The sequence below is a fragment of the Neolamprologus brichardi genome, chromosome 16 (genome assembly GCF_056152115.1).
Source record: "Neolamprologus brichardi isolate AB-2024 chromosome 16, ASM5615211v1, whole genome shotgun sequence".
Classification (NCBI taxonomy): Eukaryota; Metazoa; Chordata; class Actinopteri; order Cichliformes; family Cichlidae; genus Neolamprologus; species Neolamprologus brichardi.
The window spans coordinates 8,418,617-8,436,228 of NC_142119.1; the positions used below are offsets into that span (position 1 = coordinate 8,418,617).

The 17,612-nt window shown below is 41.7% G+C and overlaps 1 protein-coding gene across 8 annotated transcripts in view; it reads left to right on the top strand.

Annotated features, from left to right (window-relative positions):
* The window catches only part of LOC102777943 (mitogen-activated protein kinase kinase kinase kinase 4), a 102,624-nt gene extending 86,221 nt beyond the window's left edge, over positions 1–16,403 (top strand). For 4 of the 8 annotated variants that reach the window (XM_035909075.2, XM_035909076.2, XM_006793636.3 and 1 more), the window contains 11 exons: positions 6–123; positions 652–999; positions 1,798–1,912; positions 4,230–4,397; positions 4,794–4,937; positions 9,896–10,030; positions 13,470–13,570; positions 13,732–13,881; positions 13,971–14,130; positions 14,434–14,573; positions 15,211–16,403. In XM_035909075.2, the coding sequence (XP_035764968.2) occupies positions 6–123; positions 652–999; positions 1,798–1,912; positions 4,230–4,397; positions 4,794–4,937; positions 9,896–10,030; positions 13,470–13,570; positions 13,732–13,881; positions 13,971–14,130; positions 14,434–14,573; positions 15,211–15,294 (1,663 nt within the window). In that variant the 3' untranslated portion in view covers positions 15,295–16,403. Of the gene's footprint in view, positions 1–5; positions 124–543; positions 1,000–1,797; positions 1,913–4,229; positions 4,398–4,793; positions 4,938–9,895; positions 10,031–13,469; positions 13,571–13,731; positions 13,882–13,970; positions 14,131–14,433; positions 14,574–15,210 lie in introns of all 8 variants that reach the window. The other 4 variants (XM_087830037.1, XM_087830038.1, XM_035909078.2 and 1 more) reach the window with 2 other exon arrangements.
* Positions 16,404–17,612: the final 1,209 nt, after the last annotated feature.

A 17,612-nucleotide genomic window follows, 5' to 3' on the forward strand; every position in this document is an offset into this window, starting at 1 on the left:
TGCAGTTCTTCTCGGCTGAGTAACGGAGAAACGGAGTCTGTGAAAACCATGATCGTCCACGAAGAGGGCGAGAGTGACGCGGGCACAACGCCATGCAAAGACAGCACGCTGATTGTCAGACAGGTACTGGGAGATCGGAAAAAGAACAACCAATCGTTCACCTCGTACTTTTTAGCTTTCCCTTTATTTGTACATTTTGTTTGTTCATACCCCGACAGTTTATCCATTTTGTTTGTATGTTTCGTTGGTCGTGTTCTTACTTTTTAGCCAGTGGATAGAAACTCAGTGTTAAGAAATGAAGCATAAAAGGCTGACAGAGTTTAATAATGCATACAGAGAAGTGTTGAACAATTTCAGACATTTAACTTTTAAAAAGCCATTTGATCAGGTGACAGAAAAAGAATGAGGTACGTAGGTCATCTTCACATACATTTAGGACCAATGCACACTACAAAAGGTCAGTTTAAGTAATTTTGGGGCATTACGAAAGTATTATCTTACCATGTAATCAACTGCTAACAAGAGTTTTCTTTCCGCCTGTAGAATAGCCGCTCTAGTATACCCTTTGTTCTAGCTAATACCTTCCCTTCCCCTGAACTCATCAGGAGCACATCTAGACCCAAAGCTGTGTACCCCTCTTTCTACTTCCAGAGTGCAGGTGACAACAGAAAGCGTACGGGCCCTGGCCCAGGCCAAACGCAGACACCTGGCATGCATGCAGGCTTTGCCCCGAGCCCCGGCTCGGTGTCGCTCCAGGGCCTCGCTCACCACACCCCCAGCCCCCACCACCACCATCATCATCACCATCATCACCCCATACAGCATTCGGACAGGAATGGCTTTGCTGGTCGCATCCACCATCTCCCAGACTTGATCCAGCAGAGCCACCATTCCTCCCCCTCCTCCTCTGCATCCAACTCCCCTTCCTCTTCCAGCCTTGCCAGTCCCTCGTCCATGTCCCCACAGAGTCCCTTGGACAAGCTTGGCATCCTCACAGAGGTATGTCTTCAAGTCCCAACGCAGACACTGGCTTAGGGTATTCATTTCTTGCACAGGAGTGTCAAAGGGAGCTTTTATAATTATTGCCATCTATAACACTGTAACTCCCCAAAACAACTAAAATCGTTTAAATAAATAAGATGAGTGCTCGTTTTTTGTTTGTTTGTTTGTTTTTTCAGTCTTTCAGATTTTGACACACCATCTCTCTACAGAGAGATGCTGGTGTTGGTGGAAGCTTGCATTTTTGTGAATATCTCCTTGATATATTTATTATCGCAACAGATCTGTTAGCTCAGTTTTTGGGTTTTTTTTGTTTTTGTTTTTGCCAGAGTTGTCTTTTGTCTTAAAAGCATTCCTCAAAACATTTAAATCAATTTGTATGCCTTGATGTTGCCTATTTTCAGCAAACAAGCTATATTCTCACATTCTCCAGACAATAGATGGTAGCACACATGGCAGTTAGGAGTGAAACCGCAAGTATGTTTTCCAAGGAAATACTTTTTAAACGGCATTTTTTCCCCTTTTGTGTTGTTATTGTTTTTTATTTGTTTTGTCAGCAGTATTCATATTTTTTTTAGCCTTCATCATCCTTTTTGCCTGTTTCACTGTTTATAAGTTTACCTCCTGAATGACTGCCCACTGTATTTGCATGCAACACATACCAAAATCCTCAGTTTGCCTGGCTGTGTTTTCACTGTGTTGTTAAGTGTTTCCATTTATCTTTGTCCGTAATATCTGCATATGTTTATGGTCTTTGAAAAACAACACTTAAACATTTATAAAACTCCTTCTTTGCAGAGCCAGTCTAGTAACAACATGCAGAAGCACAAGTCTTCTTCCTCCTTCACTCCGTTCATTGACCCACGACTTCTCCAGGTCTCTCCATCCACCGGCAGTGCCCTCAACAATGTCGGTAAGGTCACTTTGTCAACTTAGGTTAAATTAACACATCCGTGAGAGATGACACGGGGATAAAGGTCACAATAAAGGTCTGCAGGCTCCAAAGTCAAAGAATTATTTCTTAAGCCCACTGAGAAGAGCCTAACTAGATGTTTTACCGCAGGCATAAGACAAAACCAAAAAGCATTTCTGGTTGTTGAATCAAACTTTGAACAAACTATGAGGAAAAGTTGTCACTCTGGAAAAGCTGAAACACAATGACTTCAATTCTGACACAAGCCAACTTTTTACTCACAACTCAAAGTCACTGAATTGGAATAGAAGCTGCAGTTCTGAGGTTTGACTGTTGTTCAGGAGGGAACGGCCCTTCTGAGTACATCCAAAGAGAAATCCCAGAGTGCTTCCCTGACTGAGCTGCACCACTGATCTCATGCTCACATGAGGAGTTCAGGTGTCTCAAAATATGATAGCAAAAATTCCTTAGCTGTACAGATTGGGACTTGAGTCTGTGAGCTTTCAAACAGTTGACTCATATGATGACTGACGGCTGGTTTTCTTTACTTTTCTGACAGTTTACAAATGTTTGGGACATTTTAGTCATTCGGATGAATTTTGGTAAACTATTACTACAGTTATTAAACAACTGAATCAAGGTAATAATGAAAAAAATATAATATTAGTTTAGTGAAATTCATCCAAAACACTAAATATGAAAGAGAGACAGGTCATGTTGAGCAGTTTGGAGGCAAGGCTGAGATGTTTGGAGATATGTAGAGGAGGGAGAGTGGATGTATCGGAGAAATGATGCATCTGCCAGCAGGGGAGAAAATCAGAGAGAAAGATGTGGTGAAGAACATGCAGAAGGTTGGTGTGACAGAGGATGATGAAAGGGACAGGGTGAGATGATGAGCAGATGATCTGCTTTAATGGGAGCAACTGGAAAAAGAAGAAGACTGAAAGAGGATAAAAAACTACTAATGAACAGCTTTGCAAAATCGACTTTGCCTAGAGGTGAGGTCTTTGAGGCAGTAGGTATGTGATTGACCATAATCAACTATAATCAACACTAAAGAGATTAATACATGGAGATCGGATTCAGAAATTAAGGCTTGGTCTTTCCCTGGATGCTGAATAAGCATTTGGCCAGGTGAGCGGCAGTATGAACATATAAATGGTTGCAATGGGAATTAATTAATATTATATCTTCTTGATGACTGGGTCTCAGACTTTTTCTCATATTTCCTCCTCCAAAAGTCATAAAAGAGGTTCATACTGTCCAACACACTTCTTTCAGTAATCATAAATGAAACAAAGAGATCTTACTTGAACTTTAGTGTGCTAAAAATCATTGTTAGGAAGCTTTTGGTTGTTTATCTTTGTTGATTTAATTGATGATTCTTCCCCAAGCCACCCCCAGTGATGGCTCTCTGAAAACCGTTCCTCTAGGTTAAACCCAGCGCTTCAGTTTTGACTTGCGTCTGACTAGCCGCCAGCGTCCACAGCTGCAAACTTGCACTCAGATACACAGAAGCTCTGACAAAAACAGCTTCTTCTTTTCAAGGAGTAAAGAGGCTGAGCACGTGAAAATGTCATTATCATTAACAAACAAAAAGAGTTTGTAAGTGTGGACTCTGTTTCACTCAGGTCATAGAGTTCATTAGCTATCGCCATTAGCAAACAAAGCTTTCTTATCACTACAGCCCTGTTCTCTCATCGTCATCGTCAAGGCCAAATCTTAAGCCATGACCTCACCTGATGCAGCTGGTGACCAGCCATTGACCCCCTTAAGTATACTAGATTGTTCAGTCAGCATTTAATCACTGATTTGAGGCAGTTAAGTTTTCCTACAGATGCCTGAATATAGAACCAAATGCATGTAAGAGAGCCGGGTAATGAGTAATCCACAACAGACACCATAAAAACTCTGCAGAGGCCTTCTGACCTTGCACAGCTTGTTTTTCTGTCCCAGTGTAATCAGCAGCTGAGGACTATTCTGTTATTCTAATAATCTCACAGTCTCTGATGGATGGTTGTCTTTGAACGTCACATCAGCTCTCTTTTTTACTGGTTTGAGCGGAGCAGTAGTGGGAGTCATTACATTGATATTTATATTTCTGTATACCATCCCAAACTTTCATGCTTACAACATGACCAGTTATTCACAGTAATATAAAATGTACATCAATCACACAATATTGATATTCCATTCTTAAATATCACAGTTCACTACACAGCTTTCTAATGCTGATCATGTGACTGACCCTCACCCCGTCCGGTAAACTCTACAATCCTACGCCATCCTACCTAAGCCCTTCCCTTTGACCTTTTAGGCTATGGGAATGATGCCCGGCTGGCAGAGGCACTGAGAGCAGATCCATCCCGGAAGGGCTCCGTGGTCAACGTCAATCCGGTCAACACCCGCCCTCAGAGTGACACCCCCGAGATCCGCAAATACAAGAAGAGGTTCAACTCTGAGATTCTTTGTGCTGCGCTCTGGGGTAAGAACAAAAAGATAGGGCTTAAAAGAAAGGATACTTTAAAATAATTACCCATCAGTTGATCAGACTATGATGTCACCTTGAATAACAGGGTGGGGGTGGGGGGATAATGGGTACTTAAAGAAAATGCTACTTATTTAATAAGGATTTTTTTGATGTAAATTATTATTAAAGGTAAATTTGTTGTGCCAATGTTTAAGTATTTGTATTAACATTCGTCAAAGTCCAGCTTTTTACCAGAAGTTGTAGTTATAAAGGCCTTCACCACATGGTGGCAGCAAAGCTCTAATAAGGCCACATACTAGCGCCGTCAGGCCAAGCAGCAGACTTCCAGTTGAGGTCAGTGGCTTTTTTTGGACGTTATCCTTATGGGCATGTTTGTGCATTTGTGTGTAGGAGTGAACTTACTGGTGGGAACAGAAAGCGGCCTGATGCTGTTGGATCGCAGTGGTCAGGGGAAAGTTTACCCTCTGATTAACCGCCGACGCTTCCAGCAGATGGACGTCCTGGAAGGACTCAATGTCTTGGTCACTATATCAGGTACACAGACAGGCACACTTTAAGCACCCTGATTAGTGCAACTAGAGTTAGGAACCGATGAGACATGGACTGAAACCAACGTCTAACATTGTGCAGCATAAAGCACAAACTTGCACACAGAGTTACCTTGAAAGTACAGTGCTCGACAAACACCTTGAGCCACCCCTCATTATATTTTGCTAGGAAAGTTGGAAATAGGTATAATGATAAAAGATGTGAAAACAAAGTATATATGTTTTCAAGTAGCCTCAGAAATGAGTATTTAATCTGACCACCTATTAGAATAGAATAGAATAGAATAGAATTCAACTTTATTGTCATTGGACATGTCACAAGTACAAGGCAATGAAATGCAGTTTGCATCCATCCAGAAGTGCTTTAGCCATGATATAGATATATTACAAATATATATTAGCAATAATATAGATATGTAAGTATATTACAGAAATGGGTCTGTTAAAGGGATGAGGGTACAAAATATGGGTCTATTATGGTATGTACACATAATAATGTAATGTAAAAAATAATGTATAACTATAAGTATGTACAGGCTGTAGTGGTGTACAAGCTATGTACAGGCTATAAATATTAAAGCTATACAGAAATATGAAAAAAAAAACTATACAGAAATATGAACTATGCAGGTTATAAACAGTTGTAGGATTAAAAATGATCGTATGTACAGAATGATTATTTATACAGAACTATACAGTAGTGCAGTTAAGATAAGTGAGATATGTGGATAATTTCTACAGAGGCTATAAAGTGCTAGTGGTTGTGAGTGGTGGTTCAGTCCATGTTATTATTGTGTGTTTGAGGGTACAGTTGTCCATTGTGTGTGTGTGTAGGTGGTTGTGGGTGTGTGTATGTCCAGTCCATGAGTTTAATGTGGGTCAGATGTCAGGAGGCAGAGTTCAGGAGTCTGACAGCTGTGGGGAAGAAGCTGTTCTGGTACCTGGTGGTCTTAGTCCGGAGGCTCCTGTAGCGCCTCCCAGAGGGCGGGAGGGTGAAGAGTCCATGTGATGGCTGACTGGGGTCTTTGATGATTTTCCCAGCCCTTTTCAGACACCGCTTCCTGTAGATGTCCTTTATGGCAGGAAGTGGTGCTCCGGCGATGCGCTGGACAGTTTTCACAACCCTCTGGAACGCCTTCCGGTCCGAGGCAGAACAGTTCCCAACTGTTATACAGTTGGTCAGGATGCTCTCGATGGTGCAGCGATAGAAGTTCACCAGGATGTCTGAGGACAGGTGGTTCTTCCTCAGAGTCCTCAAGAAGAAGAGGCGCTGGTGAGCCTTCTTGACCAGCTTGGAGCAGTTGGTCGTCCAGATGAGATCCTCGGAGATGTGGACTCCCAGGAACTTGAAGCTGTTCACACGCTCCACAGCCGTCCCCTTAATGTAGATGGGTGGATGTGGGCCAGCATTCCTCCTGCAGTCCAATGAGCTCCGTGGTCGTCTCAGTGTTAAGCAGCAGGTTGTTCGCGTCGCACCACTCAGCCAGACGATCCACCTCCTCCCTGTAGGCAGCCTATTCTTCTTCAACATAGTCTGAACTCTTCTCCAGGCTTCTTGACGGACATTCAAAGCTCTTCTTTGGCCGCCTGTCTCTCTCAAGTTGATACCACACTGCTTTAATGATGTTGCCGTGCTATGACTGATAGTGTTTCATTGTGTTTTTTTGTCCACCTATGTTTTTACTGCATTGGCAGTGTGCTAAAAGGTGAAGTCACTGCCAATAATGTTTAACATATTGCATTGTGTTTGAAAATCTGGTGGTATTTTCATTTTTACCTCAAGTCTTCTGTATGTATGATGACGATTTGGACCTATCTCTCCATCAGACCTGTTTCCACTGATTTTCAGTCCAGTTCTTGTATAATTTGTCCTTAAGAGTGGCTTCTTGACAGCCACACTTCCACTGAGACCGCTGGTGAGGCTTCATTGTAGAATAGATGGATCAGCTGGAGGTCCAGATACATCTTTCAGGTCCTGTGTCAGGTTTTGCTGGCCTTTTTTCCTGTTTCTTAAAGACTTGACTTTCAGCTATCTGCAAATTCTTTTGTTCTCTACTTGTCAAGTTTTCAGGTAATCACTCTTAAGAATCACTTTGTAGATGAAAAAATATTTTTCGTCAAATATTTTATCAAAGAGCAACAACTTTATTGACTGACTAATGCGTTTCGAAACGTGCTGGTCAGTCAATAAAGTTGTTCCTCTTACATATTAAGTGTTGCTGGAGTTCCTGCGTTGTGAGTTTTTCATCCTGTCCATGCACCTTGGAAGTAGGTGAAATTGTTCCAGAAATTTCTGCTGTCAAATATTTTATGCCAAACCATTTTATGTTGTGTTTCATTGTATTCATTTTTCCTGGATTCAGCTTCTAGTGACAAAAGATACTATTTAAAATTGAATCTTTTCAAAGTTGTCTTTTATGTTTAGACACAACACTGGCACGTCCCAGGAGTTAATGCTTTTTTCATGCTTGAATGATTCACAGACCAGTGATAAGTAGCTCAACAAACAAACTCAGCAAAGCAGCAATTTCAAAATCCTACATTGTCTTGTTTCCAGGTAATTGCATTTACAAGATTCCAGAGAACTTGACCTCTGACCTTGAGGTCAAGATCACTGAGATTCAAAGTCGTCTGAGAGTCTTAGCAGCTACACCTATGGTATAAATTTGAAGCTCCTACATTGCCTTATCTTGAGTTATCGCCTTCACAGACTTGGGTGTCGTTGCTGCCTGCCTGGCGGGGTGATGACAATACCCAATCAGCCTTTTATGACTAAGGAGTAAAAGTGAAAAATTTGGCTGCTTGGAAGTAAAATATTTTAAAAATGAGCGGTGGCTCAAGACTTTTGCACAATACTTCAGTTTGTACATTATGTGACCAAAAAATGTTCACTTTTCTGCTTGTTCAGCTTAGTCTGCTCAGTATCTGTTTGACCGCCTTTTTCTAGTCTGCTTTCTACTTTCGCACATTGAAAGAGCACCCGCAGTCGTACTTCTCCTTTCACAATTTCCCAAATGCACAGAAATGACACAACAGATAATCTGAGTGAAAAGGATATTGAGTAAAACTCTGTTAGCTGAAACCACGTCATGTATGTGCATGCTATGTAACATTGACACACAATTGAGATTTCCATGATGGACGGAAACGTTCTTCCATGTAACTGACGTGTAGCAGATTTCTAGGAGACAGTGTGACAGAAGAAAATTACCAAGATTTCAGCACACATTACTCTGCAAAATGTTACTGGGTCTTCATAAATCCACTATTATAAACACATTCTGACTAAACTCATAACACAAACACTTAATAGTAAAAGCTCTTGAGTGATTACTCACAGCTTTGGCTGAAAAAGGGATGTGAATCTTGGATAATATTCAAGTTAGGAGTATGAGATTGGAAGTGTGGATTGTAGAAGTTTCCGCATCCCTATAAATAAAGGCACATTACAGAGCCGTGAAAAAGTCCTGATTTGTTATTATTTTGTATATTTGTCACACTTGCATGTTTCAGATCATCAAACAAATTTTAACGTCAGACAAAATGCAGGTTTTAAATGAAGATTTCATGTTCATTAATCCTCATTAAACAGATTGTCCGAATAATTCAGGGCTACTTCTGCTCTTCCTAAGATCTGGTAGAAAATCAGATCAACAACACGACATGTTGTCCTGCAAAAAGGAGAATGAGAACTAGCTCACAGAAATGTTTGGGTATTATTATATTATACATAGTCTTTGTTAACTTTACCACAATATAAAACACTTTGCCATTGCTACGTGTCTGAAGCCAGAGATCAATTGTATTGTTCCACAATCAGATAATATGTAAGCTGAACTTTTTGGCAGGCGTGCACAGCGCTGTGTTTGGAGGGAAAAAGGGAAAATCCACTGCAAAGCAAAGCCAAGGCCTCAGTCCAGACATGTTTGAAGCTCTAAAACTCTTCCATGCAGACATAAAAGACATGCATGCTCTTGTGTGCTCTGCAAGAATTTGGTCATAAATGAAGCGACACAGATGCAGGAGAAAGTTTTCTTAATATCACAGCTGTATTTTTATGTAATTCTATAATGAGAGAGGCCGCACCCTGAAGTAGAATACGTAAACGTAAGTAAACTGATTAGACAGTTATTTAACTGAGGTGAAGTTTGCACTCAGTGCTGGGGATATTAATTATTATGGATTAAAGTAGTTAGTTTGGTTGTAACAGATGCAGTTAATGTGCTTTGGGTGGTTTTTGCTGCTGTCTTAACTGAAGATAGGTTTAAAAATAAAAGTCAAAACACAGTTTATAGTCTTTAGAGTCGTATATTATTTGTAGCAGGCTATCTTTACCACTGTACACCTTACCTTAAATGTAACTTTATTTCAGGTTAGGTTGGTATGAGCTAGTAAGTGGGATATGGGAAAAAAGGGACCATAAGTGATCATATATACAGTAAGGGCGACAGATTTGGATTATGTCTGAGTTTAGGGCTATTTTTTACCTCAAATTCTGGAGTCGTTGAATGAATCGTGAATAAAAAAATTACAAAAAGCATTTTACAGGAGAAAATCAGAACCATTGTCCGTGACTTGAAACTTAGAAAGGTTAAGTGGTGCAAGATAAACAAACAGAATCACTTAAAAAGATGTAAATTCATGTTTTCAAATGGTCCTTAAGGCAACTGAAAAAGGCTGTTCCATCAAGATTTGATGCAGAAATGCTGCCAACCCGAAATTATTTTGTAGGATGGTGCAAAATTCCTCTATACACACACACACACACACACACACACACACACACACACACACACACACACACACACACACACACACACACACACACACGAGTTTCAAGCAGCTTCAGACATTTCTCAGAGCCTCTGATAAGATCAACCACACAGCAATTCTTACATTTTGTTTTTGCTCTTCTTTACTTCGGTGTTTCTCAATCAACTACAGGTAAGAAGAACAAGCTCCGTGTATACTACCTGTCCTGGCTGAGGAATAAGATACTGCATAATGATCCAGAGGTTGAGAAGAAACAAGGCTGGACAACCGTAGGAGACTTGGAGGGATGCGTCCACTACAAAGTTGGTACGTTTATCACAAAAGGACATGTTGCATTTAAGAGTTTGGGAAGATTGCACTGTATTTATGAGCATAAATACTCATAACAGACTACCAAGGTGGTAAGTTTGAGATAAGGGCCTTCCACAGTGCAAAAGTGCAAGTGCATGGGGACAGTGTGTGTGGAGATCACAGCAGGGACTGGTGTTTTTTTTTTACTGACTTCACACCTAATGGGGGTTACTTGCACACCACTCCTAAATGAAACTATTAACTGACCCACTCACCAGATTGCAAAATACACAAAGTCACAAAAAGGAAACCAAGAGGCCAACGTGCAGTGAACAAAGAGACAATTTGACGAGGACAAAAGGGATTAGTAGAATCTATAGTTTTTACTGATTGAATAATTACTTGGAAACCTGCTGGCAGCTGTAGACATGATAACTGGTCCCTGATATTGGCCACAGCCACCTCTTAGCTCACTGCCTGCAAAACAAGCAGCTTCCAGTTTTAACCGGTTAGACTGATGCTCATTCTCGTGTAAAAGTTTACTCTCTTCTGGGAAGTTGGCTGTAGCTGTGCAGCTTTCTGAACAGAACAGATCCATGTACATGATACTTTTTAATTATTCAGTGCTTTAATAAATAATAAAATAAATAAAGTGATTCTCAAATTTTTCTGAGACATGAAGACTAAAATTAAATGTCACAGGAGAAATCTCTGACCTGTCTACCTCCCCTCACCCCCAACCACTCACGGGAAATGGCCAGCTCTCGCTGAACCTGGCTCTGCTGGAGGTTTCTTCCTGTTAAAAGGGAGTTTTCCTTCCCACTGTCGCCAAAGTTCTTGTTCATCTAGTTTTGCGGTCGTCTGATTGTTGGGGTTTTCTTTGTATTATCATAGGGTCTTTGCCTTACAATATAAAGTGCTTGAGGCAACTGTTATTGTGATTTGGCGCTATATAAATAAAATGGAATTGAAGTGAAACTACAAATACAAAGAAACACAACAAAACAAAAAATTAAATTGACAGGGATCAAAAGGTCAAGGTCATGTTTATTTATATAGCACAGGGGTGTCCAACTCCAGTCCTCGAGAGGTACTGTCCTGCAGCTTTTAGGCTACGTTCACACTGCAGGTCTTAATGCTCAATTCCGATTTTTTTGATCAAATCCGATTTTTTTTGTCTGCTTGTTCACACTACAAATAAAATGCGACAGCAAACGCGCTCTAGTGTGAACGCTCAAAGTGGCCGCATGCGCAAAAGAAGACGTCACACACAACGCGCTCTGTTTAGACCCAGAGCAAACAGTATTGTTTGACTGATGGCCCTTAATATAAAGACTTCGGACTTTACGTTTCCCAATTTTTGCTTTAAGTTATTTTGTTATTTACATAATAATGTAGATAACCTAATAATGATCCTTATTGCTGTTTTAGAGGAGCGGTGCTTCAAAGGATAGTTGCAGATTTCTGTCAGAATCTGCAGATTATACAGTACAAATAAAATGTTCACGTTTCTCCAACGTTTTCTTCCCAGCAGTTTCACCGGATGGCCAGGAAGCGTTCGCGATGTCTTCTCGGGCGCTGATAATTGGCTTCTGTCTTGTGTCAGTGACGTAAAAGACGGATTTAATGCGACATGACCATCAAACAGCGGTCGCTTTCTAAAACATTGGATATGTATCGGATTCAGTACCACATACGAAAGTGACCCAGATCGGATTTGAAAATATCGGATTTGTGCCGTTCACACTGTCACACCATGATTGGATATGGGTCGCATGGGGTCAAAAAAATCGGATTTGATGCGCTTTCGCCTGCAGTGTGAACGTAGCCTTAGATGCATCCCTACTCCAACACAGCTGAATTAAATGGTTCAGCATGCCATCAAGGCAAAGGCCTAATAACAAGCCATTCATTTGATTCAGGTGTGTCGGAACAAAGATGCATCTAAAAGCTGCAGGATAGTAGCTCTCAAGAACTGGAGTTGGACACTGATTTAGCACATTTCCAAACAGTCCATGATGCACAAAGTGCTTAACAATGCAAAACAACAACAAACACACTGCAACAAATTGGGAACAAGGTTGCCAAATATGTCTATCAGTGTCTATGAATATCAGTCTTTAGTTTCTGCTTTGTGCTTTTCATATGTAGGAATTCAAATCGGGTATGTGCTTCGGGAACCTACATGCCATTGATAAATCATAGAATGAAAACCCTTGATTAAGTAATAATGTGGTAAAAGCATCCGAGAAGACATGCAAGTAGACCTTCCTGTCAATGTCATTCATGATTTTGTTGCGACTTTGCGAAGACTGGCACTTCCTGTTGGAAACTCCTATGTAGTGATCAGAGCTGTTGGCTGAGGAATCCGTTTCCCGTCCAACAGCTTTATTCATGCATGTTCATTATTTTCTTGAATCAGCACTTGTGGAAAGTACAGGACTTTGCAGCAATGATGAGAAAATCAATATTGGAAAAGTAACATTTGTAACACTGTTGCCAAAACAGTGGGTTTATGTGGACGTAGGGGGAAAAGAGCTGAGAGTGCACATTTAACTGTGTTCCTCAGATGATTTGCAAAAAGTAAGCTGGGTTTAGAGGACATTTCTGTTATTCTACACAGATGTAAGCTGAAAGCAGACACTTTCTGTTAATTTAATTGTGCAGGCATTCTGGGCTAACCGTTTTCTTTTTAAGATGCCAGGAATTGTTGTTTCTGTGGTGCAATACAAACTACTGTGAATATTTCAGATTAAACCCAAATAAACATCAGTTAAAATAATAACTTTCTCCCTCCATTTGTTGCAATATTAAGGCTACGTCCACACGTACACGGGTATTTTTGAAAACGGAGATTTTCCGTTTTCGTTTTAAAAAAGAATCCCATCCACACGTAAACGCAGAAATGAAGGAAAACGCTGCTAGGAACATGCCAAAGCAACAGGTGGCGATATATTCCTAACAGTGTAGAAATGTTGGCCAATCAGAAGTCTAGAAGCCTCGGTGGGAAAAGTAAACAAAGCTGGGGCATAGAAGCAGAACCGAGTCGTATGTGTGGAGGGACAGTAACTGTGTGTGTATATGGAAGCATTTAAACACTGCAGAGAGTACAAGTAACAGTATTGTAGAAATTAATTTCACCGAAACAATAACGTGGCGCACACTGTGACGTCAAAAAATGCGCACACCTTTGACGCTGCGTTTTCTCAGTTTTTCTCGTCCACACGTAAATGCAAAAACTGAGTTTTTAAAAATCTCCGTTTTCAGTGACCAAAAACGCCGTTTACGTGTGGCCGAAAGGTGCAAACGCATAGAAAAATCTGCGTTTTCAAAAATACCCGGGTACGTGTGGGCGTAGCCTAAGTTAGTAAGCAGAGATGAGCCCACACTACCCTCCTGCCCTGTGGTAATCATGCTATTTTCAAGTGATTTATTCAGATTTTTATTTCCCCAGTGAAATATGAGAGGATCAAATTCTTGGTTCTGGCTCTGAAGAACTCTGTGGAGGTCTACGCTTGGGCACCCAAGCCCTACCACAAATTCATGGCCTTCAAGGTAAATAAACCGACCAGCTAGTTGTTGGTGCTCTTGCTTGTTATTGTGCTCTTTGTGTTTTTTCTTTTCCAAACGATAGCAATCTATCATCTCTGTGTTTTGGCAAATATCGACTGATATTAAGCTGAAAGACTAAGATTTCTGATCTGTGTGTGCCTCAGTCTTTTGGTGATCTGGTGCATAAGCCGCTGCTGGTTGACCTGACCGTGGAGGAAGGTCAGAGGTTAAAGGTAATCTATGGCTCGTGCTCAGGCTTTCACGCCGTGGATGTCGACTCTGGGGCCGTTTACGACATCTACCTGCCCACACACGTAAGAACACAGCTGTAAAATAACGCACGTGCTCGTTTGTTGTATGTGTTAAAAGAGGACTTACTCTATAATGTCTGTTTTTCCTCCAGATCCAGACGAGCATCCAGTCTCACGCAATCATCATTCTGCCTAACACTGATGGCATTGAACTGCTCGTGTGCTACGAGGACGAGGGTGTTTATGTCAACACCTACGGACGCATCACCAAGGACGTGGTGCTGCAGTGGGGGGAGATGCCCACCTCAGTGGGTGAGTAACTGGGTGAAAAGCTACACAAACACCTGCCCTATAATGTTTTCTTGTCTGTCTAGGTCAATGTTGCCCAGCCGTTTTGCCTCACAACCCTCCAAGAGCTAAAGTGTCCCTGCACCTACACCTTTTCACCTGATTTTTTGTGTGCTTTTTTTGTGTTAATGATTACAAATCATCAACAAGTCGATTGTTTTAGCACATTTATGTTTGACACCTCTGGTCTAGGGATTTAACATTTTCTTTGTCTTGTTTTTAAATAGAGTTAGATATCCGTATACTAACTAAAACATCTCTTCACAGCCTACATTCGGTCTAACCAAATCATGGGTTGGGGCGAGAAGGCCATCGAGATCCGCTCTGTGGAGACCGGTCACCTGGACGGCGTCTTCATGCACAAGAGAGCTCAGCGACTCAAGTTCCTCTGTGAAAGAAATGACAAGGTGAGATTGGCATGTCAGCACCGCTGGCAGTGACCTAACCAACTCGCATGACTCGTGCACATCTTTGGGATTAGTCAACTTTGTGTTTGCTCGATAAAAATAAAACACAAGAAAATCCTCCTCCAAACAAATAAGACTCCAACTTGACTGCAGGCCATCTGAGAAGCATCTTTTAAAATCAAACTGATTTTGTTTACAGATTTTAAGTGATGAAACATGAAAAAGGCTCCATTTACATGCAAACACACGGTGACTACCTACATCAGATGGGCAGGTTAGCTGTGAAGCTAAATCCTGGCATCAAATTTGTTTGCACAATTTCTGTTGACTCAGCGGTGGAAGTAACTTAAGGCCGCTCTAGTTTCTCTTCTCTCTTTTTTGGACTGTTTTTCTCTTTTTGTGGGTCTGTATTTTTGACAGCATGTGCGGTAAATAATGGGAACTTTCGAGTATGGTATGACAAATGAATGAACAAACTTTTAACCACACAAGTTTTGCTTTTGAATTTTAGATACTTGTGTATATAGGTTAAGGTTAGGTTAAGGTTTTTAACACTGTATTTAATCACCGGCACTTTCAGTTACAACATTTGTGCTCAGATTGTGCTGAGCAGTAAAATCTCACTTTGTCTCCTCAGGTGTTTTTCGCCTCTGTACGTTCTGGAGGCTCCAGCCAGGTGTACTTCATGACTCTGGGCCGAAGCAACCTGCTGAGCTGGTAGAGGTCCACGGCCTGCCCTCTTTCTCCTCCTTCTCCTCATCTTCCTCATTGTCCTCCCCCTCTCTCTAACACTGGATCTCAGAAAACCACCATTGATGTCTTGTCAGCCCTCGGACAACCAAACGAGAACAAACACAGCAACCTACCAGCCGTCTGGAGCAGTCGACAGCAACGCCCTGTAGCTGCAGCCTTGCTGGGTCTGCCTGCGACGCAGAGACAGCCGGTCAAGTCGTCGGTCCCTTCCGTAAAATCAGAAGCGACGGCATAATGAAAACAAAGGTTAATAAATGAAAGGAAGTAGTAATACTGTAAATGTGAATTCAAGAAAAGGGAGGGGCAAGCAACGTTTTGTTTCCCTCTCAGTTTTCTTGGTGCTCATCGGATGCATTGCGATGGGATAGATTTTTGTACCTCTGCATCCTTTCCCGGGTTGGTTAGTAAGCTTGAGGTCTTCTACTACTATTGCTACCGCTATTGTTCTTACTACCACTGCTACTACCTTCTGCAGGTCTGCCTCTTGTAAGGGAGTCCCCCCCCTTTGCCCCATGTTCCCACCATCCGCCCCTTCTTGTGAGCGTGGGGCTGGTGGGGCTCTAGAGTGTGTTGTATTAATGCTACAGTAGTGTGTGTGTGTGTGTGTGTGTGTAAATGTACTTCTGTTTGGTCCACCTACTGCTAACATGCTGGTTTGTCCAATGAGCTGGAGGCTCAGTGACAAGCATGAGAAAGGGACCTAATATTGAAGGTTTTTACCACAAAGGTCAGGTCGACAGGACTCAAACATGAGGGTGTGCGTGCGTGCGTGTGTGTGGTTGAAGTATAGTGTTGTATCGGACAGGCGCTTTAAAAAGAAGGGGAGGGCGGAGAGAGAGTTGGTGTAGGTGATGGATTTCAGAATAGTATTTTTTGAATCATTATTATTCCTTGAAGATAAGTGTAACTATGTGGAGTTAAACATGTCTTTTACCTTGTTTTTTTAATCATTCACACACATCCACCTACACAACTTGCTTGCTCTAAAACCACAGAAGTGTAAGGTGTGTCCGTATGAAAAGAATGCAATGCGGGTGTGATCCAAAATATTGAATAAAGTGTCTATGTACAAATAAAGCTTTGGGAACTTTTGTCGTGTCGGACCGGCGGCGGGGAAGCATGACGACCTGATCTTAACTCGAGAAACTTGAACTGCTGTGAATAAACAGATATAACGTGGAGAGAGGGGAAAAAATCGAGAGATAATGTAGATGAGAAAGTTTAGTACGTGTATGTGTGCGCGTGTGCCGTCAACAGTTCGGCATCGCTTCGGCAAATTTGGGTTTAAGTGGCAGAGAGGTAAACACGTGGTCGGCAGGTTTGTTTTGGCACAGGAGGCGGAGTTCCATCTTCCATTACATGATTTCGACTCATTTCATGCTTCATTTAGAACATTTGTATGTATTCAATGCACTAAGTGTCAAGAATGTAGAAAGACTTATTACTGTGTGGTGGTCCAAGGCATGAGATGACGTTTTTGCTTTGTATCTTGTCACGAGTGATCAATCCTAGGTGTTCGGTTTTGGAGTCGAAGCTGCGGCGGCGGCAGCAGAGCCTCTGCGTCAGATGTACATATTTCGATTCCGTATTTGTTTCGCAGCCTTCGGCAATCTGCGCGTCGAAGCTGAGGAGCGTTTCTCGTGGCTTTCCGTTCGAACGAGAACACGCGCGCCTTTATTGATTCAGCACTCGGACTCTGGATTTCAGTGTTACTGTGATGAAGTGTCTCCAAACAGGCAACACTGAGCAGAGATTTTTCCCTCACTCGGCTGTTTGTGAAGGAACTGACGAGAGAATCCCCATTTTTCTTTTTTTTTTAGGAAGGAATAGTTAATATTTTGTGCCCCTCCCTAACCCCCTCATGTCCCACTCCAGCTGTTATTGAAGTTCCCTGTATGCGAAAGACTGAGCAACAACCTTCAGCATTGACGATCTTTGCCCCGCTGGATTTTTTCCTTCCTTTTTTGCAATGATTCTCATCGTTTGCTCACAGGAAGTGCAAGGGGACAGTCCGATCTATGACGTCATATCCAAACACACCTTTTGTCAGGACACAAACAAGCTTATCTTGGGTGTTTTCCCTCCTTGACGATAAGGTTACTGCTGGTCACTTAGTTTATGTCTCTGTATGGAGAAGCCGTTCGGGCCCCAGTGCTTTTGTCTGAGGTCTGCGTGTGCAGTAGTGCTCGGTGTGTGTCTCTTCTTGCATCAAGGCCTTGATGAGTGGCTGTATTGAATTCATGAAAATAATTTGTGGCTATTATCAATATTCTTATTGATCTAAAG